The sequence below is a fragment of the Colletotrichum lupini genome, chromosome 10 (genome assembly GCF_023278565.1).
Source record: "Colletotrichum lupini chromosome 10, complete sequence".
Taxonomy (NCBI): domain Eukaryota; kingdom Fungi; phylum Ascomycota; class Sordariomycetes; order Glomerellales; family Glomerellaceae; genus Colletotrichum; species Colletotrichum lupini.
Window position 1 is genome coordinate 3017491 of NC_064673.1, and position 24371 is coordinate 3041861.

Here is a 24371-nt window from a genome sequence, read left to right on the forward strand (position 1 = left end):
GAGTATACTTATAATACCCCTTTAGGGTCCGGTCCGCCTTATTAGGGGCCATCTTCGCCTTCACGAGCAAGCCAGTCTATTAAGGTTAATATCGAGTGTCTTTATTACGTACTTTAATAAAACTTTATAACTAACTATAGCCGGCTATAGCTATTACTAACTATCGATACTAACTAAACTTAAGATACTAATAACCCCGCTACTATAATATATTAATCGCCTTCTTAATAGCCGAATACTACCCCTTATTTTCTCCTTTTATCTTATTTAATAATAACCTCTCCCTAATATTCCTATTTAATACGCTCGCTTATGCTTTTTTTAAGCTCTTAATTATATTATTAAGTCTAGGCTTATTTATACTCTATTATATTAAAAAGGCGCCGATAAGGGCGACGCTTATTATCATATATCTATCCGTCTTTTATAAGTTAATATTACTAATATAGTATTTATTAAGGCGGTTTTTTTATAGCTTAGGGTCGTTTAGTATAATACTCGTAAAATTAAATAATTTCTAGCTATTAAAAAAGCCCTAAGGGTCGATAAGTTATTAATAGCGTCTTAGTATTTTAATAAAGTATACTTAAGGTAGATAGTTAGATAGTAATAGTAATAGTATAATAGTAATAAACGGTAAAAGAAGCGTCTTTAATTTTAATAAAAGAAACGAGGTAACGAATATATATATATATAAGTAAAGTTAAAAGTATTAAGGTAGATATCGTAAGGTCGATATTATTTAATAACGGCGACGAGGGCATCTCTAATACTACTATTATAAGCTATTATTACTTAAAAAGGTAGCTAACTTAACTAAGTACGTAGTAAGCTTATAAAGTAGTAGCGTTAGGCGCTTAATATTACTATTAATAATCCGTAGTTATAAACTTTATAAAAGGGAAAGTTAAAAAAGTAGAAAATCTAAAAAAAAATAGTCTATTAAGATAGTAGGAGTATCTATTAATACTATATATTATTACTATATGATCGATATTGAGAATCGCCCGAGGAGCTAGTAAAAGTAAAAATAAAAAACAAAAACAAATACTTATAATACTTTAATTTATCCTCTAATATTTTATATTTTCGCCCTAATAAATAATAAAATAAATAAAGTATTATAATTTCGAATCCTCGCTCTTTAATTTTAAAAATAAGCTTTAGTTAACAATATATTAAAAATCTAATAAATATCTTAATATCTTTAAAGAAATTACTTAACGAGCCCTAACCTAGGCTATAACGACTTATTTATAAGTTTATAAGGATAAAACTTTTAAAAAAGAGACCTAATATTACGACTTAATATATATAACTAAAACTAGGGCCCGCTTTATAAACTTATAATAGCTATAATATATTATATATATAAAAATACGGGAATATAAAGTAACTCTTATAGAATAAAAAAATTATAAATAAGTTATATATAAATAAAAAATAATAATTATATAATAAAATAATTATTATGATTATTTTAAATAATCGCTTATTAATATTTACTAAGTAATTACTTAATAAATAAGAGTAATTATTAATAAAGGATATATTTATAAATAGACTTATATATAGTATAAACTTAAGCTAGGCTAAAGGATAGACTTCTTATAGCTTTTTTAATAATTAACTTAATATTAAATCTTACGATCGCTTTTAGTTATTTTTACTAAGAACCCTTTTTAATAAGATTATAATTAATTACTAAAGCCTTACTTATTTTACGATTTATAAATATAGCTTTAGGGAAGCTATTTATAACTATAATATTATTTACTTAGTACTCGTAACCTTAACTTTTACTAATATACTTATTACGACTAGCTAGTTATAATATTATATACTTAAAGATATTTAAAAATAATAAGAGCTTAATACTAAATATAAATAATTTATAGCTTATAAACATAATGTTATTAATATATATATTAAAGTCCTTATTTAGTAATTAATAAAATTAGTTAATATTATACTATATAAATACGTATTTTAAAAAGCTACTAAAAACGGTGCTAAGTTTAGTATATAATAAATTATTACATATTTAAAATAAGAATTTACGCCCCCCGAACTAATAATAAAGAATACGGTTCGAGAGGAATATTAATAAGCTTTTAATAAAGCGAGGACTAGAATTAACTTTTAATATTAGTATAAGGAGTAATAATCTACTTACTTCCGAGCTAAAATATATAATATTTTAAAAATTAGTAAAAAGATCACCGTACTTAACTTCTTAATTATAATTAAATCTAAGCTTAACCCTATATAAAGCTAATATATATATAAGACCTTTAGTAAATTAATAGCTTTTAAAATATATATAAGGATTTTTAGAAAGATTATATATATATATTTAGCTTAATAACCTAGGACGCATATACTAAACGACCTTTAAGTTAAAAAGGGGCTTACTCTACTTTTACTAAACGCTCTAACTTAGTTAATAATATAAATAATAAAAGTAATATTATATACTTTTATAATTATATATACTTATAGTACTTTATAGTATGTTAAAAATTAGAATAAGTACTTATAAACCAAAATATTAATAAGTTACTAATACGAATACTAAGGAGCTATATAAAAAAAGTCCTCGCTATTATTAAATTAAAGAAATAAAAATTATTCTATAATAAGCTTAAAAAAGCTAGTTAGCTAAGGAATAATAAAACCCCTAAAAAACTTAAGTTTTTAAAAAGATTTTCTAACTAACCTATAGCGAGCTTATTAATAAATAAAAACGAGGGCTACGTAATTATTATATTTATAAAAGGTTAGTACTTAAGAATAAATATAATTTTTAATATCCTTATAAATAATACTTACCCCCTTTCCTAAAGTATAGTAATAAATAGCTATAAAGTAATATATTTAATTAATAATAAGAGCCTACTTAAACCTAAGAGTTACGTATTATTAAATAATAAAAACTATATTAAATTAGGAACTATTATATTATTCATTACTATATATAGTACTTCTATTATAAAAAGCGTTTTAAATAAACTTAAGGGAAAGAGAACTTCTAATCTTAAGCTCTAGAACGTTACTTATATTAAGGAATTTTATATTAATATAATCTTAAAAACTTTATTAAATAAAAGCGTACTCTAGTACTACGGTCTAAATTATACTTTATAATAGGGAACGCTTTATAAGAGCACTATTAAAAAGTAGCTTATTTAAAAAAATAATCTAGTCTTTTTCGAATATAAGCTTTTCTAATCCTATCCTTGTTTTATAAACTTTAAGTATATTTTATAAAGCTTAATTAATATTATATTACTAATTAGCTATAAATTTCTTTATTATTTATATTAACGTATTTATAAGAGCTTTAATAACGCGCTCTTTTAGTACTTTAAAATAAGTTATTTTAGACTTAATATTCTTCGTTAATTACTATATAAAACTTAAAATATACGTATTAAACCTCTATTATAAGTTAAGTATAAATTATATATATTATTTAAAGCTAAGATAGTAATCTTAAGAAAACTACCCTTAAAAAAAGCCTTATGGCTATAGTACCGTATATATTAAAATCTTTTTTACTTTAAACTATCTCTTAATAAATAATAATATATACTTATAACTTCTAACGAATATATTAAGTAGCTTAGGGTTTTTTTTTTTAAAATTAAAATAAAAGAGGAAGTACTTTTTATATTATAAAGCCTCGAGGTAGCGATTTATTATTAAAAAAGGATTCTAATTTACTTTTTTAAAAATAATAATAAAACTGCCCTCCTAATTATAAACGTTAAATATATATATAAAATATAATATAGCGAGCTAGGAATTAGAATAGAACTTCTATTTCTATATATAAAAAAACTTATAAATAACGTTAAAAAAATAAGTTAACTCGTAATTACTAAAGCTTATAAAATATGCCTTTTTATAAACCTACTTATAAATTTATAAAATAAAATAGTACTAATAGTAATTTTTATCTTTAATATTACCCTACGGGAGGCTAATAAAAGAAATTCGCTTATTATAATAAAAATTAATTAGTAAAAGTAGTATTAATATTAATAATAAATAGGTTACTAAGTATAGGACTCTAAACTAATTACTCCGTATTTTAGTAACCTCTACGTATATAGTTACTAAGTATACCCTTTTTATAAGGATTATAAAAAGGATATACGTTAAAAAGAGTTTAAAGTACTTCCCTACGGGTATATAGGATACTTAGTTAAATATATACTAGAAACGTATAACTTATATGAAGTCTAAGTACTTATGCTTAAGTAAATATTTATTATAAAAAATATTAAGTTTAATAAAGAAGTCTTTTATAATCCTATATATAAAAAGCAAGCTCTTATAAATAAGTAAGTAAATCTAATAATTTAAAAAATATAAAAACTCTTTAATACTAATAATAAGTTAGTTCGAGTACTTAGGAAAATAAATCTAAACTTCGGAAATATTAATATTTAAAATAACTTTATAATTGAAGATAGTATTATTATTAAATTTTTAACTATTTAGGATACTAAGTAACTAATAAATATATTTTAAAGTATAGTTAATAAGGTTAAAGAGGCTAATATAGTTTTATTATTATTACTAACTCCTAAAATAACCCCCTTATATAAGCTTAGGGATAGGGGTAAAAAAAGGGATATAATAACTAGGTTATAAATAGCTCTATATAATTTATAATCCTTCTTACGAACGCTTATATATACTATAAAAGTTCTTAAGCTTTTAATTCTTAATAATTCTTAATAAAATACTAAAATACGTAGTAAATAAAGTACTAATGATAAAAAAGTAATTCTTAATACTAAAATCGACGTTAGTAAAGAACCTTTATAATAAACTTTTATTATTATATAAGAATAGAGCTTATAAGAACCGCCTTATTAAGTATTAAATAAAGCTCTATTAGGTCCTAAATATTTAAACCGGGCTCGTAAACTTTTATAATACTTTAATAATAATATTTTTATAACGCTCTTATATTTAAATATAAGAAATAGTAATTACTATAACCGTCTCTAAGACTACTTCTTCTTTACTTTTATACTTAATTAATAAAAAGCTATAAAAAAAAGTAATATAAAATATATAATACTTTATTAAGTAATAAAAAAAGTAATTTATAAAACCTACTTAGAGCGCTTTAGAAGAGTTTAGAAACTACGACTTATTAAAGTTAATTTTTAAAGCTTACTAAAGAAGTTTAGTAATATTAAATATCTCTTATTATAATTCTAAAAACTACTTAGGGATATTATAAATATAGAAATAAAAAAGCTAAGGAATATTAGTATATAAAAAGAGGTTAACTATAATTCTAAATAAAGGATCTTATTTTTATTAAAATAAGTATATACTTATAAATATAACGTTAATAACGAGGTTAGCGAGGTAAAAGTACGTATATATATAAGGGGGGATATATAATTACTTAACCCCTTATAAAATATATACGTTTCGATACTTATTATAAAGGCCTTTAGGCTTATAATAGTAATAGCTACTTAATTCGACCTTAAAATAAACTAATATAATATCATTAACGCATTCCTTAACGCGCTTCTTAAGAACGAGAAGTTAGTAATTATTAAACTCTTAAAAGAATATAAAGTTATTAATAACATAAATAAACTTTAATACGCTCTATATAGCTTTTAAAACTCGCTAATTCTTTAGTTCTAAACTTTTACTTCTATATTTTATAATATAAATATAATATATAAGTATAAAGAGATCTATATTTACTAAACCTTAAATAAAAAAAATAATACTAATATTTTACGTTAATAATTTTATTATTCTATATTATTAAAATAACTAAAAAGTAGCTTAGGGGATTATTAATAATATAAAAGAATATATTAATTTTAAAAAGAATAGATTAATTAATTACTTTTTTAGAGTACGGATTTTATAAAACTATACTATTTATAAAGTTTATTTTATTTATAATATATATATTAAGCGAGTTATTAAGCGCTTCGACTTTATAAATTTACTATATTTAACTACCCCTCTTTTTTAAGAAAAGTTTGAACTAAACGAGGGGTAAGTAATAAAAAAAGAAATAAAGAGCTTTTAAAAGAAGTTCCTAACTAACCTAAGCGCAACCTATATTAAAATAATTAACTACTATATCTAATATCTCTATATAATAAGATATCTTATACTCTACTATAATAGTATACTAAATACGTAATTATTACTTCTAACTAAAAATACTAGCTTCGTAAATAATAAAGTAATATAATAATTATCTTAAGAATATATAATATTCTTTTTTAATAGCCTAATTTAATAAAAATTAGTACGCTAAGTAATAGTTACGATATTAACTACTAAAACCAAGCTTCTTTATTTTAAAAAAACTATAAAAAAGACTATAGTTTTAAAACGCTTTTTTAAGAATATTACCCTTAACCTAAGAGAAGTATAGTTAATTAACTACGATAATTAATAAATAATACGACTTATTATAAGAGAAAGAGAAAAAATAGTTACTTAACTTCGCTATATTAATATATAAAATATATAGTTAAGATAATAGTATATTAGAAGTAGCTTCGAGGTTATTTATATATTAATAAAAAATATATTAATAAACGGACTTATTAAAAACTTTTTATAAACTAAGTTCGAATATTTCTATATACTTCTTAACCTTTATAATATATAAAAAGCTATTATAAATAACTAAAATAATTAAAAGTAATTAATTTAAACTATATTTAAAAAATTTTAATCTTTAAAAATAGATAATAAATAGAACTTAGAGTATAACTTAGAGGCTTAAAATAAATAAAATAAAAACCTCTTATAGCCTAAAGGCCTAAACTCCTAAAATAACTTTATTTTATAAGTTATATATATATAAAAATAAGACCTAAGCTTATACTTACTATTAAAATTCTTAATTTATAAAGTGCGTAATTATTAAGAGTATAGTATTATTAAAGAGGAGGATTAGTATATACGCTAAGAAACGTACTTTATATATTTTAAAATTTATAAAATTAAAAGTAGCGGGGGTAGCGGGTGGTATAAAAGCTAGAATAATTATTAAATTAATAACTTAGGGTATAAAAACGGGTAATATAATAAGAAGTTAATTATAAATAATTATAATAAGTATAAAAAAGGACTAGGGGCGCGTAAAAAGGAAATCCTTTATATAAAACCTAACATAGTTCTTATATATTTTTTAATTATTATATATTTAATAAATAATATTATAGAGCTTAATAATATTTTATTAAAACTATAGTTAAAAATACGCTTTTTAATAATAAAAAAGGATAAAGTATTTATAAAAAAAGGAGCGCTATTTATAATAGCCTCGGTAAGAGCCTAGGTTATTAACTATAAGGTAACTAATATATTAATATACCCCTTAGCTAAACGGCTATTAAAATAGCGCATATACTAGCTATTACTTCTTATAAAATAATAATTACTATCCTTAGGGTCGGTATATTAAAAAGCTACTTTAAAATAGGGTAAGTACTAAACCTCCCGTTCCTTAAGAGCCTCTTTTTTAAGCTTTTTAAGGACTAGGTATACGTTAAATAGGCCTAGAATAATAAAAAGAACTATACTTATTATAAAAAGTACTTTTATTTTTTAGCGTTCTCTTTTACTTTTTACTAGCTTTTTAAAAAGAACTAGCCTTATATTCTTTAAATTTTAAAATAATATTAAATATAAACTTTTAAAATAATAATATATAATATACCCTTTTTAAAAAGCTTATTATTTAAACTAGTTTTATTTTTATTTTTAAGCTCTAAAGAGGGGATAAGTAAAAGCTCGTTAGAGCTCTTATTACTATTATTTACTTTATTATTATTTTTATTATAATTACTAAAAAGAGCCTCGAACTTAATAAAATCCTTAGTATTTTAATTAATAATTTTAATATCCTTTTAATTAAAAAAGGAAAGCTTAATAACCGGGCCTTAATAAATAAATAAGAGGTTATAGGGGGGGGGGTGGGGGGGGGTAACGATTTAAAAAGGCTCGTTAATATTATTACCTATTTAAACTTTTAATAAACTATATAATACGTATATAAAAAGTATTATAAAAATTACGCAAAACTTATTATTATTTCTAAATATATTAAATGTTTATATTTAAAATAAAATTAGTAAATAATTTAATAATATAAGCGCGCGCACGTAGTAAACGGGAGTATTTATAATAATTATAAGAAGTTAAAAAAAAAAGAATAATAGCTAAGCGACGTTATAAGAATTTAAATATATATAAAGTAGTTAAGTACCCTTACCCTTAGTAATTTATATACTAAAAATAATAAAATACGCACTATTCCGGGTTAAAATTCTATTTATTTTAAATAAAGGGATATATTTATAAAAAACGTAGTTTAAAAAGCGCATATCCCTTGCGCTTATTTTTCTTTTATTTATATTTAACTAAATTAGGCTTTTATAAGGGTATTTAAAGTTTTTATTTTAAATATAATAGCTCCTTAGTAATAGTAATTAGGGAGTATATTACGTAATAAGGATAATAATTATATTTTATAAAGTACCCGTTACGTACTAAATTACGTATTTATCTTAAATATTATATATATAGACCTTTTCTTTTTATTTATTTCTATTTTAATAATTAAGCCACTTTTACTACACTCCGTATGCCCATTGCTGCGTGCCATAACTCGTGACAACGTCACTGAGGATCATGCACTCTCTCTGCATTTTGATATTTCTGTTGAGCATAGCACGCATAGGGCTTTGATTAGCATAGAAAAAGACGCCCTTCAATTAATTAGATCACCGCGGGGGAAGACCTATCTTACCTGCAGTTCCATTGAATGTCCCGCTAGGACTGATGAAGGTTGCTTGATTCGAGAATACCTCGGTTGCTAGTCGATCTCCTGCATCCTCAACTTTGGAATCCGCGAGCTCATAGAAAGTAGCGATGAGGCTTTTGGCCTGGGAAGTGATAGAATCAGACAACCAGTCGGTGGCATTCGTGACGTAGCTCATTTTTTGCCAGGATTTGTCCGAAAAGTGATTGATACCATGCCAGAGTAGTATGACAATGTGGCCAAGTAAATCTCGAAGAGAGAAGGTGTGGTGTAACAAGCTTCGAAGTAAGTAAATTCTTATTCGTGGATATAGCATGGCGAGCTGGAGATAAGAGAGAAATACTGTCAGCGTCAGATCACACACCTGTGGCTCGACGGTACGTCGCGTTTTAGGAAAACGCGAAGACGCGTTTGCCCATTCGCTTTTCGTCGCCTTTTCGTCTCTTCGGGATCGGGCTCGGGTTAGAGTTCTGAAGGAGACCATCAAAGGATTGAGACGTTAGTCTCGACCAAGGTAGTCGGTCAGCTGGTGCTATCGCCTACATTTCCTCAAAGTGCCTTAGAAACGAGGGGAAACAAATGTCGTCAACTTTCCTGCTTCAATCTTTCACTTACATGAACTTTTGCTCAACACAATTATCTACCGCAATAGCTGCACGTCCAAAAGCACGATCGCCATCAACCTACAAAGTACTCCAAAGCTGAACTTAGAAGAAGACTGGTCAGAATTGGAAAGAAAGCATGTCGGGAATTTGCAAGGTTCTCGACTACGATGCTCCAGTTGGCAAGGTCAAGAGTCCATCGGGCCTCGCCCACGTTGTACTACGAACCGGCAACCTCCCCCGCATGGTTGACTTTTACACCACGTTCCTCGGGGGCAGCGTCACCTACGGCAATGAGATGATATCATTCATCACCTACGACAACGAGCACCACCGTATCGCTTTGATCGGGGTTCCAGGAACGGCGATCAAAAACCCGGCGAGCTGCGGCCTTGAGCACATCGCCTTCTCTTTTGATACTCTAGAGGCTCTGCTGCTCGCCTACCGCCACCGTAAGATCCGGGGCATCGAACCCGTCTGGTGTGTCAATCACGGCCCTACGACTAGCATCTACTACAAGGACCCGGATTGCAACATGCTGGAAACGCAGGTTGATAACTTTAATACGGTCGAGGAGGCCACTGCGTTCATGATGAGCGACGCCTTTACCGAGAACCCGATTGGTGTAGACTTTGATGCCGAGGAGATGATTGGGGCCCTGCGCGCTGGAGGGGACGAGAAAGTGTTGAAAAAGCGGCGCGAGATTGGCCCTCGTAGATTGCCGGACTTTTCAAGCATGTAATATCACCTTGACTTAGCCGGTGAAACTGTTCGTACTTGTGATAGAGGAGTAGTCACAATTGTCACAAGGAGTTTAGCTTGGGGTTACTGCAAGACCAAGAACACAACATCCCGGGCTCGGCTTCGGCCTTGGCTGTGAGTCTATTGGACTGTCGGGTTCAGAACTCCATGTCATTACAAACCCCTGATCCGGGTTCAGCCCCGGGTTCGGCCTCGGGTTCCGAGCCCGAGTAAATTGAAGTGTGGCATTGTGGGTTCATTCGATAAAGTTTTCATTTACTCAATCTACGACAAGATTGTTTTCGTAGTGGCTTGATTGAGGTAACTATGGCCTCTGTAAACCAAAGTCCCAGGAGCGTTTTGTGATGGTGCGTGCAATGAACCAGGTAATCAATGCTAGGAAGAGGCCTCACTTGGGGCATTATTTTTGCTAGCAGCCATCAAAAAAGCTCACCCAACTCACGATCAACTACTTCATTGATATGGGATATTTCGCTTGTGAATTAGAGGAGTCAATCAGCGACGTCTCAATTTAGTCATGCTTGGTAGAGCTCCCAAAACACCTTCGGAAGCTTGGCTAAAATCGCATGGCCAGTAAAATAATTCTCCTCACATCATCCTATAGAAACAAAAGCGTCATGCCTTCGAATTTTACCATCTGTGATTATACATCAAAGGATATTGACTAATTGCTCAAACAGAACAAGGATTTGGGTCATGGAACTGTTGGTGATTCTAAGAAGTATACTACCACTGGACTTGGATTGAGTCTTCCATGTTGGGGACCGTAAAACCAGCGAGGTCGGAGTATATCGTACGGCCATTTTGCGAAATTTCTATCTCTCGAACGTTCGGTACGCCAGACACAGGATGGTCCTCTTCGCTAACGGCCTCCATTCGCGAAGATTCGGCCTGCGGAAGCAAACTAGTGCCCGTAATATTGGATGCACTGGCGTCTTGGCTAGCAGTGATTGAATTGCGTGCGTAGACACCCGTCACCTCTGCTGGCCTACCCTGCATAGAGGCATCATCCTGCAGAGACATCTGCATAGATTTCATGAGATCCTCATGGCTTGTTGTGCTCTCGATATTCAGGCTATCGCTTTTGTTCTTGTTGGTATATACGTAGGCAGGTCAGACCTTTTGGGTCGCGACTAGGTCAATAGGTCAGTATAGGTCTATTGCGTGTGTGTAGGAGGGGAAGATCGTGGGCAGAGCCCGCGGTCCCTTAGTGGGTATAGGTAGGTAAAAGGGTTAGTCTGCACGGGCCCAGACTGCCTACCTACCACCCCTACCTAACTACCTAATAGGGCCCCTTTTCTGCCTCGTAATCCAACAGTTCTTATAACTGTCGACAACTCTCCGGGCCTGTCGGACAAATTCTGTTGTCTTTGTAAAGGCAGCTTCGCCGGATGTGACATACTCGAGGCGACCAAAGAATCCAACGACTGTTTCCATGAGGGCTATGTCGCTCTGGTTACGGCTATCATGTGGGTTTGACACCACATGAACGAAGATTGTAGTCAAGACTGTGAATGGATAGTAGAAGACGAGCCTTCCAAAATGTGAGAGATTAGAACCAGTGAATCATCTGTAAGAGAGTAGCGAAGCGAGTAATCTCATAAGTGCGAAAGCAACCGAAGCCGTGTGAGGGTGCGAATCGTCCAACAACCAGATTCCGGTAACGACATAGAAGAGCGTGAGACATACCATGCTGGAGTGAAGCTCTCGATATCCAGATGCTTCGTGAGCAAGACAATGGACCTTGCAGCCTCTATGTGCGATATATGAGACTTTCTATCGATAAGATGTTCCACATCTGTTTTTCCTTGATTGAACATGGGTGATCCGCGTCTGAAAATGGAGCACAACGCGTAGTAGTAGGATGAATGTAGAACAATGATTTGTACCCGTGATACCCCCTGTCTCCCGAGGATTTTGCCAAGTGACCTACCAGGCCGGACCTCGATAGGAATAGATTCCAGCCACCTCTCCAAGTCCTGCAGCAAGCGATTTAATGCTGGCACAAGCCGAGATATTGGCATGAAGAGAGCGCTCGCAGAATACAAGGACCGGGATATGTCACCACCGATACGCGCTAGCTTTGTGAAGTATCGGAAAAAGTCGACGTCCAACTCTCCCTGGCCTGTCTCTGTGACGGTGGTTGCTGAACCCGTATGAGCCAAGTCGATTCCTCGCGGGAAAATACAGCTGATTTCTTCGTCGCAAATGACCGCAGGTCTACCACAGCGTAAGGCAATTGACTTGTCCAGACAATAGACTGCCCAGAAGACACGATTGCGCTCCTTCTTCTCAACATCAGAGAGACTCCATTCGGGAGGCGGGGCGCAGTTAAGCCCGATACTCTGGGCTAGCCGTGAAGCGACCGAGGAGAGAGTAAATTCGAGCCTCTGTGGACTGGACAGCCCTTGTGCAAAGATGGCCATCAAAGCCACTGCTTGCACAGCTAGTAGGTCGGTGGCGCCGTGAACGATCTGGGACTCGTAGGATAGAGCTGACCGGAAGTATCCCCAGGCTTCAGAAACAGATGTTCGAAATGCCTCAGAAGTTTCATCGGAGAGTGAGGCTCGGAGCCCGGAAGCTACCACGACATTCAACAGCGCCAACCAAGACGGCTTTTGAACAGCATCAGAACCATCTCCCATTTCAGCCAGCTGAGCGTGAAAGGTATTCCGGTCTAGGATGGGGAAGACAACTTGAACCTGCGTGAAATAGGCATCGATATACTCAAGCAGCTGCGGCCGAGAAATGTCTAGAATCCGATGAGGTGTTGATAGCGCGAGTGGCAAGTCTTGCGTGATGCACTTCGGCTGGCGAATATGGCTAAGGATGGCGTTTCGTATGTCCTGAACTGTTTCACAAAGGAGATCTGAGTCGGGTACTTTCTCTCGAATCCATTTCAGACCGAGGTCGGAAACAGTGGAGATGCCGGAGGAGGGGCCGGTGTATTCGTCGCCGTCGGTGGTTCGGCCCCACAAGGCCGGGCTGGTGTCTTTAAGGCTCTCCAAGTCCTCATCGCTGTCGAGGATTTTATCAAGTAGACTTTCACCTAGGGTAGAGGTGGAGTCGGCTGGAGTTTGGAGGATGACCTCGCTGTCGCGAGCCATCTGAGCAAAGAGGCTAGCCATGGAGTTGGAATCCATGGCTTGCCAGTCAGACTGAGCGGCAGGAGCGGCGATGGTGACGCTCCAGTCCAGAAAGTCTGATGCGGCGTCGTTCTGCGCCATTCCATCCGGCATGCGGTGTGTTGAGCCGGTGGTAGACTGGACGCACAGCCCTTGTTCAACATGGCACGCAGCGGCGCCGGCATCGGGCTGTCTCGGCAAGAAACGCTGGCCCAGGTCGATGACACTCGGGCTTTGGTCATTCTGAGAGGTGGAAAGACGTCTGTTCTCAGCGTCGGCTTCCGTCCAGCGACGTACCCGTCGCTCGCCGGCGTATGAACAGTGACTGGCTCGTTGTCTGCAGTTTTGGCAGACGGGTCGGACGCGGTCGCACTTGCTTTTCTTCGCGCGGCATGCCTTGCAAGCCATGGCTCAAACATAAAGCGGAAATAAATAGTATAAGCCACGCGAAGATGGCTAGGTATGTGGGAGGGCGGTTGAGAAACGAAGAACAACATGAAGAATCTGTTGGTAACCGGTTCAAAGTGGAGCACCGCCAGGCCGGCAGAATCTCCACACGGCGCCAATGCTGCATCCTGCAACTTAAACGCGGGGTAACGGGAACGGAAAGATACATGTTTGGTACAATTTATTAGTAGCTCGAACCAAGCATTCTCAGCATATTGTGTGATTCCATTCAATATAACCTCGAGGAAGGCCCTCGTCAAGGTTTTCTAGTGTGGATCGATGTAGAAGTATACAAGTATCAGCAGACCCAAATCGTTGTGTGTTTCCATGGCCGTCACTGAGAATACCTCACATGTATTTATTTAAAGTAGGTAAAATGGGGACAATGGGATTATGTCGAAATAACGCTTGCATTGGGGTTCCCATTATCATCAGGACATTTTCCCTCGAAACTTTCGGCATCAGATGTGGTTTTCTTGCTTGGATGTCAATACCCGACAACACGAAGGCTATTCTCGATAGTACGTCGTCTGATGCTGAGTCAACCAGGCCGGTCACAGGGCATGTATTCTGCAACTTCGGCTTTTCAGGCCTATTGATGTTGCAGTATGAGAATAGGAAATGGGACATGGAAGCAGAGAGGGGGGGGACCTTGTGACCTGAAAACCTTAACGCATACACACTTGAAATAATATTTTAGTACTTAGAAGCATGATTCTATCTGCCTTACTCCTAAATGACTCTGTCGGCGGCAGTGGGGTTGCGGCGCCAATAGCATTGTCTCTTAGGGCTAAGCATCTCAGTATCAAACATCTTGCACATTATTACATCTGCCTCGCGAAGGCAGAGAAAGTCAGATACATTAAAGGAAGATGGGATCGAAGAGTACCATGGTTCATTTTGTACAAGAACATCATGATTACGATCTATATCCAAAAATCAGGCTCAAGTTCTCCCGCTACCTTGCTTGGATGATGCTCTTGACGATGTCTGATGCGCGATCCAAGGCAGCCTGAAATCTTTCCGCACCCTTCCTTGGACTGACAAAACAAACCTCCACACTTGAGATGAAGTTAGAAATGAGCTGCTTTTGAGGATAAGAAATGGAAGAATGTGATACTTACGAGTCATCGTTCACCGTGTAATTCATCCACACATTATCCGGGTCCTCCATCGTGTAACCAGGATCTTTGGCTTCAGACTCTGAGCACAGTACCTTGGATTGCGTGAGCTTATTAACCATCTTCGAACACCTCCCATGACGCAGTACCCTTCTGACTGGCTATTCACGATAGATTTGCATTCTTGGCTTGGGTGATAGGTGGCTGGGGCGGATGGGTTTCGTCTTACAAATCCATCCTCAAAAAGTACCCCTACTGCGGCCGTCAATGGTGGGGATTCATCGTTATGGATCTGTTTGGTCCTGTCGTGGACATCTATGTCTACTTCACGATGAACAACGATAGCCGGTTAACAAGAGTAGCAGACATTCAAGAGATGAAATAAGCCGATGAGGATGTAAATAGAAGTTGACTTACCTTTTGATGATCTATTATCTCATTTCTTCGCCGCAATCACGACTGAACTCTTCCTTCATAGATGAAAAGTCGGCGGCTTATGTGTACTTCTCTATAAATTACTCTTTATTATATGCATATATGCGTCGGACCATCCTCAGGGTACCCAACTTGCCAACGGGGCTTTCAGACACATATCCCGAGTCTAGACTGAACTAGGGCAAGATGCTCAGTACAAGACGCAGAGCTATGGATTCTTGTGAAATTACTTCTCCGAAACTTCTTCGGCTGAGGCTTCAGTAGTCGGACGCTTGGTGTCAGGTATCTGTCGCCACTCCATGCCCCAGCTCACCAACCAAGCTAGGGCTGGGGTAGCAAGAGCAACCCAAAAAAACGTTCTTCAAGGCAGAATTGAACGCCTCAACGACAGCATCCAGGACCTGCGGGGGAACAATCTTCCTGAATTCCCCTGCACCAACTTCCACCACAGCCGCAGCATCGATTCCATCAACCCGAGTAAGACGCGGTAGTAATGCATCTGTGAATAGATTCTGCCCGATACTAGGAGCCAAAGCCCCGCCCAGCATCTGGAAGAACATAATGATCACGAGGCCCGTTGACATATCTGCCTTCTTGAGGACCACCTGAACAGCAAGGATTGGCATTTGGCTACACATGCCGTAACCGACTCCGGATGCGATTTGGGTTCCGATCCATTGACCGCGTGGACTGTGAGGATTTATAAGCTGGTAGAGGCCGCCTCCGATAGCCTGAATTGGGGCACCAATCCACATTAAAGGAACATAGTGTCCAAACCGCGACGAAATCCATCCAGCACAGATTGTGCCAAGACTATTGGACACGATGATGGGCAATAAAAATATACCTGAGTCTCTGGCGCTATTATTTCTCACGGACTGGAAATAGATTGGCCAGTAGTATGAGTTGAGCACGATGGCCACTTGTACGAGCATCATGAACCCACATGATGCCACGACGGTTCGGCCCCGCAATATACGGAGAGGAACAGTGGCGCTGAGGTAGTGAGCGTCAGTATGCAATCGGATGCAAAGCAAAGGTCTCTTGGACCGGTTTACACTGGTAACTTACGTCTCTTTGCCCCGAGCTTGCAAACCCACGAAACAAAGCAGCAGCAAGCCGAATCCGATGAGGCAGCCAAAGACTTTCGGGTCTGACCACGGATGAACAATTCCTCCCCACTGTAAAGCCAGGTTCAGACATGATGTTGCACCAAGAAGTATAAGAGCGCCGAGCATGTCGAGTTGGCGTAACTTATCCTGCCACGGCAATCCTTCCTTGACAGCAGGTGGAGGGTTCCTCAAGCTGAACCATATCAGAGCTAGTCCGACAGCTCCAAAGGCTAAGGTCCGTCAGCTGAGGACTATCGAGAAAATAGCGGGCGGTCAACTTACGGAGGTTGAGCCAAAAGATGAATCGCCATGTAAGAGTCTTGCTATCAGTTATGGCGCCACCAACAAGCGGCCCTATCGCCGATCCGGTGCTGTACAGACCCAAGATAACCGGTGACAACTTTGCCTGCTTCTTCAAGGGGACGCAGTAAGACAGTATAGTGGTAGTCCCACTCACCAGCCCGGCAGCGCCTACGCCAGAAATGGCTCTTCCCACTATGAGGGTTATTGAATTTGGCGCGACGGCTGAGATGACCGAGGCGAGTTCGAAGACGACAAGGGACGTGCAGTACACCCATTTTATGTTGTAAAACGCATAAAGTCGGCCGCAGGTCGGTAACATTGCCATTTGAGCTATCAGATAAGAGGATCCATACCAGCCGATATCGTTTAGGCTGTGGAAGTCGCTTGTGATCTGAGGTATCGCGGTCGCTTGTTGTGCATTATGTTAGGCAAGGTTTCGGTCATTTATCGTGGTTGGGAGAGTGTTTACGGACCCAAGATAGTATTATCCAGTGCCAGAACGAAGCAAATAGCCATGAAGGCAATGGTCAGAGAAGCAAGAGCCCATCCTTGCATGTGGGCCGTAGTCTGCTGCTCTCCCTCGTTCTGTGGGTTCTCGAGTTGATTCGCAGTTGCTTCAACGGGCGGAGACGACTTCGTAGGATCGGTCGTCATTTTCTTGTCGAGAAGGGTTTCTGAAAGAGTCGTCGTCAAGACCAACGGGACTTTCTGAGATTTTGAGAAACAGTGATTGTAAGTTCTTGAGTCGAGGAGGAGTAGATCTGCTTGCTCAATAAATACGAACTTGTTGGGGTGACCGTCTGGAGCACAAAATCTGGTTCGTTGGATAGCCGGGCGGTGTGATCCATGCTAATCAGGCTAAGATGTTCCCTCTTGGCACTGTGGCAGTCTCGACCTATGAACGTGAGGTGGACAGATGACCGAATGATGCAAATAGCGGCACAGCCCGTTGGTCGCAGTATCTGGGGTATCCTCCCTCTGTGCGTCGCCTGAGGTTCAAATGTTCAATTTCTCTCCCAGGCCCGACGGGATACCGGGTTCTTCCCGCTTAATTCCCGCTAGGCCCCTATTGAGTCCTATTGAATCGCAACAAAGTAATATCATGTAGGGTAAATATGGAATCGGCCCAATACCTGATAACAACACGAACCGATCATCAGCTGTTATAGGAGGTCCAATCGTATGTACGAGTCGGTCGAGATCCTGTGTCCGAGGGTGGAGTTGAGATGTAACCCCGCTGGCCCGCCTGCTCGTGTCAAGTCTGTTCCCACCGAAGCTCAACTACGTCCAAACAAGTTACACTGGGTTATGGGTGGGGGCGTCGCCCCGTCGGCAGACCTGCCATATCCGTTAGTGTCTGGCCAACTGGGTATGGTACCCCGGATCGTGCTATCCGTACATCCATACAATATGGGGTTGAAGAGTGCGGGCGCTAAGAGGAGACCACCTAATGCTGGACAACGAACACATAAGCCTCACATTATGAGTGCTCAGAATATCTGCCCGTGTGGTGACTTGATAACTAGGTATTCTCCCTCTCATTCAAAAACATGACTTTTTGATCACACATTATGCTTGATGGTCTCAGCCACCTGAATGGCCAAGGTATTGATACAATGCTCAGGAGTTCGGTGTGCGATAATAATCATGTTGGTTCAAAGACCCTATTTTAAATCTGCAGGGGCCATGAACCAGATTGTGATCAGTCATCTGGAGGGCTTTATCACGTTCCTGTAGCGGAAACCAGCAGCCCGGTGGGTTTTCACTCTTAAGCTTCTTCGAACTTGAGCGTAAAAATGAATTACTTCAACCTGGCATCTCCCGAGCTCCGTTATCTCTGGGCCTGCACCCTATTTTTGACACGGCCTGTTAGATGTTGGGTCTCAAATATCGGGCCTCCAATGGATGATGACCGACAAAAAGGCGAGGAGAGCGTAATATTGACGGAAACAGTAAATGTGGTGGGCTATCGCGAGCAGTGGCAGAGTTTCTAAAGCTATTTGGTTGAAATATGTTTCTATCCACGAATACAGGTGGCTTAAGCGAGGGCTTTTCGCCAAGCCTATATAGGCTATCTTTCACTTGATAAGGTTGCTCAAACTCCTAATGAGCGCAAAAAATACCTGCTTAAGTAATTACCTGCAAGCCTGCTCTCCTAATCGCACTTTTCCCATCATTTATGTATTGTCAGTGCCGGGGAGCTGAGGAAAACTACTAGACTGGCAGTCCCAAAAGGTATTTTCTTGTTTTTCCAATCAAGCTGAGCCTATTGATATACTTTCCACTAGACACTGCAGCAAAATAACCTCAATTACTGGACTTTGTCGTATGGTCTCAGCCCATCCTCAGATCCTTGAGGATCACCCGTGCCACCACCCTCTGCAGCTCCGGAGGCCTTGCCGACCATGCAGCAGGCTAACGATGATTCGTCACATGTACCCAGCTTGTACCAGCCTAGCCCAGATCGAGCTATCAATAACGTATGTTTATTTAAGATGATTTATTTTGAGTGTCCGCCAGCCTCTCCCAACCTAGCATCTGGTAATAACCTTTGTTATTGGCGATACATTGTGACTTGGGTCATTCCAAAAGCAACAGGTCCGACAGACTCAACTAAAGAAACTCTTCTCCGTCACTATGTCTCACGTCTACACATCTATATCAGCACTCACCTCTCTTGAATTTGACTCATATCCTCTCGGCGCTATTAAGGCCAATGGGTGGTTCCAAGATCAGCTCCGACTTAGTGCAAAAGGTCTTGGAGGCAACTTGTTCTACTTCCATCGTTTCGTCAAAGAAAGCACTTGGCTTGGGGGTACATGGGAGTACACCCCCTTGGACGAGGCAGCTCCGTACTGGTATAACTACATTGTCCCCTTGGCATACACGCTCGACGAGGCATCAGATCCGGATTTGTACATCGAAATCAAGAAACAGGCGGATTATTTTCTTGATTACACGTTATCTCACCAAGCTAGGGATGGCTGGCTTGGACCAGAGGCAACGCCCCATACTCGTGGTATCTGGGCGCGCTGTCTTTTGCTGCAAGGCCTCATGAATCATGCCATTGCGGACTCCTCAAAACGGCAGACCATCATGAACGCGATCTTCCGTTTTGTTAGACTAGTGCACGCCATGCTCAAGGATAACTATGCGGGGTATATCCCACAGAAGGACGATGTTTTCGACTTACAGCTCTTTGGTGTTGCCCGCGCCCATGAGCTAGCACTAACTCTTCAATGGCTCTACGACCAAACACATGATACTCAAGATCGCAGAATCATTTGGGAGGTCATGGAGATGATGTGGCAAGGATCTCGAATAATGGAAAGAGATTGGACCATCTTCTTCGGGAAAGACTTTCCACAAGAGCCATCTGTCAGATATAAGTCTCTCAATTTCAAGCACGGTGTCAATGTTGCGCAAGGTTAGTCGCTAAGATGGAGACGCACGCTGATATTGACATCACATACACAGGACTCCGTTATCCAGCTCATCTATATCGAATGCACCCATCTCCTGAGCTGGCGAACTTATCCAGAGATGCTGTGCGCAAGACCTTCAAATATCATGGAACTCCCGCCGGATCAGTCAGTAGCGATGAGTACATCGGTGGCCTCTCTCCTCAACGGGGCTCTGAGCTTTGTTGCTCCGTCGAGCTTATGTTCTCATTGTCATACCTTTACCAACTCTTTGGGGACAATGACTTGGCCGACCGGGTGAAACTAGCAGCGTTTAATGCCATTCCAGCTGGAATTAGTGCGGATTAGTGGAGCCATTAATACATCACTCAGGTTAACTAGCCGTGGGCCTATATCGTAATAACTTTAACTATCCATAGCCTTACTACACGTTACGTAACCTCGGTTATATAATTACTAAAGCTTACTTTACTTATACCCTTTATATTAAAACGAGCTTTATACTTATTTCTTATTTTTAATAAATAATTATTCTTTTTATATATATTAATACCTTTATAATAACTTTATAATAATTATAAGCTTAGCTCTAACTTAAACCCCTATACTTTTATTAAAAAGTTATTTTTTAAGAACTATGGTTTATTATATCTTTTTCATAATATTATTTAACCCCTATTACGTCCGTTAATTTTATTTTTAAATAAATTAATATTTTTTAAAAAGATTATTAATACTCTTAGGCAAAAGCTTGATTATTAGCGAGACTAGCCTAAATAATACTTTATTTTATAAATTAAATCCTAGTTAAAAAATATCTAAGACTTACTAAACTTAAATAACTTTATTTCCTTATTAAATCCGTTATTTTTTACTAAGTTTATTTTTTTAATTAAGGAGTATATTAAAATATAAAATACTATTTAAAATTAATTATATAAAACGGCTTTAACTAAATACTAACGAAGATTTAAGGAGTTTATTTAATGATAAACTAACTAGTTAAGAAGCGAGGTTATAATCGAACCTTTAAGTAAAAACGATTAAATTAAATAACTAATTATTTTAATAAAACTAAAAGTTATAATAATAAATTAGGTACGTTTTATTAAAGAATACGCTTCTTTTATTTAGTAAACCGTATTTAAAACGATTTTTTATTTATAAAAAGAGAGATTATATAAATTAATAAATCGCTAGATCTTTTTTATAATTATTTAAAAGAATTTAGAAAATATAAAAAAAGAGCTTATTAAATTTTTAAACTACTCTTTTTATATTATAATCCGGGTTCTTAAGTAAAAGTACGTACTAAGTAATATTAGTTTACTTATAATTATAAGAAAGGAATTTAATATAGTTATAAATTGGGCGAACTTTAGTATTAGTTTATTAATTTAGATTAAAAACTTTTCTTTAGCCTATTATTAAGTAACGTAGCTTAAGCTATTTAAAGTTTAGAAAACCCTCGTTTTAAAAACCTTCTTTTATATAATTATATATTATTTTATTTTAAATTAGTTTAATTAAGAGCTTATTAAGATTATTAAATTAGAATAAAAAAGGGAAGCGATCTTTAATATAAAGTATTATACTAAGATTTTTAATAACTTTTTATATAAAGAGGTAGTATATAATAAGAATTATAAACGAACTTTTATAATATTTATAATATTAATAAGTTACTTAGATTTTTTTAAATAGAACGAAGCGACTCTTAACTCGTTTACTAATTACTTTTATAAAAGAACTTATTATTAAAAGTTAATAAATTATATAAAAGTAGAGCTTATTTTAATAAGTAAAACGAAGTTAAAATATATTTAGCTAAGTAGTAACGAAGCTTAGAAAATAATTTCCTATTTAAATTAGGAAAAGTATACTAACTTTTATATTAACCTTATTTAAAAAGGCTAGATTTATATAAAACCCCTTTTTAAATAGAGTAATATTAACTAAGGTTACTTTAGAAAAACGACTAAAATTAGTAAGCTAAGTAATAAAAAGAACTCTAAGAGAACTTATTTTTTAAATATTATAATTATAATTATTAATATTAGTTTACTCCCTAAGCTAAGTACGGAGGGGAATAGGAATAGTAATTTTATTATTTCTTTTATCCCTTTTATTAACTTATACTTTTTTTTAAAAATATAATCATAAATAACTATAGTACTATTTATTTTATTAATAACTAATCGCTTTTAGAGCCGGATTTTATTTAATAAAATAATAGCTTAGAAAATATAAATTTTAAAACGGCCTCTTATTTTATTATTATAAAAAGAATAAGGATTATATATAATATTTTTATAAGACTAAAGGGGTTTAAAATAGAGTATTTTACTTTTTATAATATTAGTTTTATTAAAAGGTTTTATATAAATATTATATTAAAAGCACTTTTCTAAAAAATTAGTATTTAGTACTCGGGTTTTAATTATACCCTTTGGTTTAATAGCGAATTTAAGAACGTTATTATTAAGTAGTTTAAAAAGAAGGTTAATTTAGTTTTTTTAGAATATAAGCCCTATTTATCTTATTTTTTATTTAGAAATTAGTCTTCGCTCGTTAATATAATTTTAATACGTAATACTGAGTACTTACGTTTTTTATACTAATTAAAGAATAATTAATTAAATATAGCCTAGCTTTAGTATTTTAAATCTAGATATTTCGTATTAATAGTATTTAAAAAGCTCGTCTTAGCCGCTCGGGGAGTAAGGATTAAAAAACTAAGCTATTTAAAATACTAATATTATATAACTATTTATATAAAATAGGTTATTTTATAATATACTTTAAAATAAAAAATAACCCGACTTTATTATAGGATTTTATAAGACCTCTTTAATTATTTATTAACTTATAAACAAAGTAAGTAGTTAATATTAATTAAAAACGAGTATTTAAATAAAATCTTCGTTTTTTTACAAGTTATAAAGACTTATAATATAATATTTAGGGTCTTATATATTACGGCTAACTAGTCGTAGTAAGTATATTAATAAAAGTTAAGGCTATAAGTACTAAGTAAATAGTATTATAATCGTAAATAGCTTCTTTAAAACTATATTTAGAAATTATAAAATAAGTAAAGCTTTAGTAATTAATTATAGTTTTATTAAAAGGGGTTCTTAGTAAAAATAGTTAAAAGCGATCGTAAGATTTAATATTAAGTTAATTATTAAAAAAGCTATAAAAAGTCTATCCTTAAGCTTAACTTAAGTTTATACTATATATAAGTCCGTTTATAAATATATTCTTTATTAATAATTACTTTTATTTATTAAGTAATCGCTTAGTAAATACTAATAAGTAATTATTTAAAGTAATTATAGTAATTACCTTATTATATAATTATTATTTCTTATTTATACGTAACTTATTTATAGTTTTTCCGTTTTATAAGAGTTATTTTATATTCTCGTATTCTTATATATATAGTATATTATAGCCGCTATAAGCCTATAGGGCGGGCCTTAGTTTTAATTATATATATTAAGTCGTAATATTAAGTCTCTTTTTTAAAAGTCTTATTTTTATAAACTTATAAGTAAGTCGTTATAGCTTAAGTTAGGGCTCGTTAAATAGTTCTTTTAAAAATACTCAAATATCTGCTAAACTTTTAATATATTATTAATTAAAGCTTATTTTTAAAATTAAGGAGCGAGGATTTAAAATCGAAATATTTTATTTATTTTATTATTCGTTAGGGCGAAAATATAAAATACTAGAGGATAAATTAAAGTATTATAACTATATATATTATAATCGTTCTTATAATACGACTATTAATACTATATATAATTATAAGTTTCTTTTTTTTATTAGTGTTTTTTATATTAATTATATTTATAATAAATTGTTTTTTATTTAAAGCTAATAAATTAGAACGTAAAAAAGAGGTAAAAGAGCTTTTTTTGAAAAAATAGATAAAGGCTTTATATTATATATAAATTAAAATAAATTAGTTTTTATTAAGATTAGATCGTTTTTTAAAAAAAAAGAATAGTATTCAAAAAAAGAAAAGTAATTCTTAATCCTCTTAATATTATTAATAAGGATAAGTTAGCTATTATATAAGAAGTATAATTTAGTAATATTTTTAAAATAATGAACTAAAATATTATAATAACTAAGAGTTTTAGTTTTAATTTTAATTTCAATATTTTAAAAAGGATCTTTAAGAGTTCTAAAAGT

General features: G+C 34.6%; 5 protein-coding genes across 5 annotated transcripts; 2 read left to right on the top strand and 3 right to left on the bottom strand.

The window, feature by feature from the left end:
• Nucleotides 1-41: 41 nt before the first annotated feature.
• CLUP02_18046 (uncharacterized protein) lies at nucleotides 42-9017 on the bottom strand (the record flags this gene model as incomplete). The annotated part of the gene is made up of 3 exons (XM_049296950.1): nucleotides 42-58; nucleotides 8702-8736; nucleotides 8806-9017. 3 exons carry the CDS (start codon nucleotides 9015-9017, stop codon nucleotides 42-44), a joined length of 264 nt encoding a protein of 87 aa, XP_049138174.1.
• Nucleotides 9018-9580: 563 nt separating this feature from the next.
• Nucleotides 9581-10183, top strand: CLUP02_18047 (glyoxalase/Bleomycin resistance protein/Dioxygenase; the record flags this gene model as incomplete). The annotated part of the gene is made up of 1 exon (XM_049296951.1): nucleotides 9581-10183. One exon carries the CDS (start codon nucleotides 9581-9583, stop codon nucleotides 10181-10183), a length of 603 nt encoding a protein of 200 aa, XP_049138175.1.
• A 746-nt stretch (nucleotides 10184-10929) lies between these two features.
• Nucleotides 10930-13736, bottom strand: CLUP02_18048 (uncharacterized protein; the record flags this gene model as incomplete). The annotated part of the gene is made up of 3 exons (XM_049296952.1): nucleotides 10930-11278; nucleotides 11486-11737; nucleotides 11893-13736. 3 exons carry the CDS (start codon nucleotides 13734-13736, stop codon nucleotides 10930-10932), a joined length of 2445 nt encoding a protein of 814 aa, XP_049138176.1.
• Nucleotides 13737-14507: 771 nt separating this feature from the next.
• On the bottom strand, nucleotides 14508-17594 carry CLUP02_18049 (MFS transporter; the record flags this gene model as incomplete). Its single annotated transcript, XM_049296953.1, has 13 exons — nucleotides 14508-14605; nucleotides 14665-14701; nucleotides 14761-14836; nucleotides 14900-14969; nucleotides 15029-15188; nucleotides 15445-15507; nucleotides 15573-15580; nucleotides 15645-16144; nucleotides 16211-16327; nucleotides 16403-16673; nucleotides 16726-17154; nucleotides 17220-17450; nucleotides 17531-17594. The coding sequence occupies 13 exons, from the start codon at nucleotides 17592-17594 to the stop codon at nucleotides 14508-14510; spliced, it is 2124 nt and encodes a 707-aa protein (XP_049138177.1).
• Nucleotides 17595-19383: 1789 nt separating this feature from the next.
• Nucleotides 19384-20178, top strand: CLUP02_18050 (uncharacterized protein; the record flags this gene model as incomplete). The annotated part of the gene is made up of 1 exon (XM_049296954.1): nucleotides 19384-20178. The coding sequence occupies one exon, from the start codon at nucleotides 19384-19386 to the stop codon at nucleotides 20176-20178; it is 795 nt and encodes a 264-aa protein (XP_049138178.1).
• Nucleotides 20179-24371: the final 4193 nt, after the last annotated feature.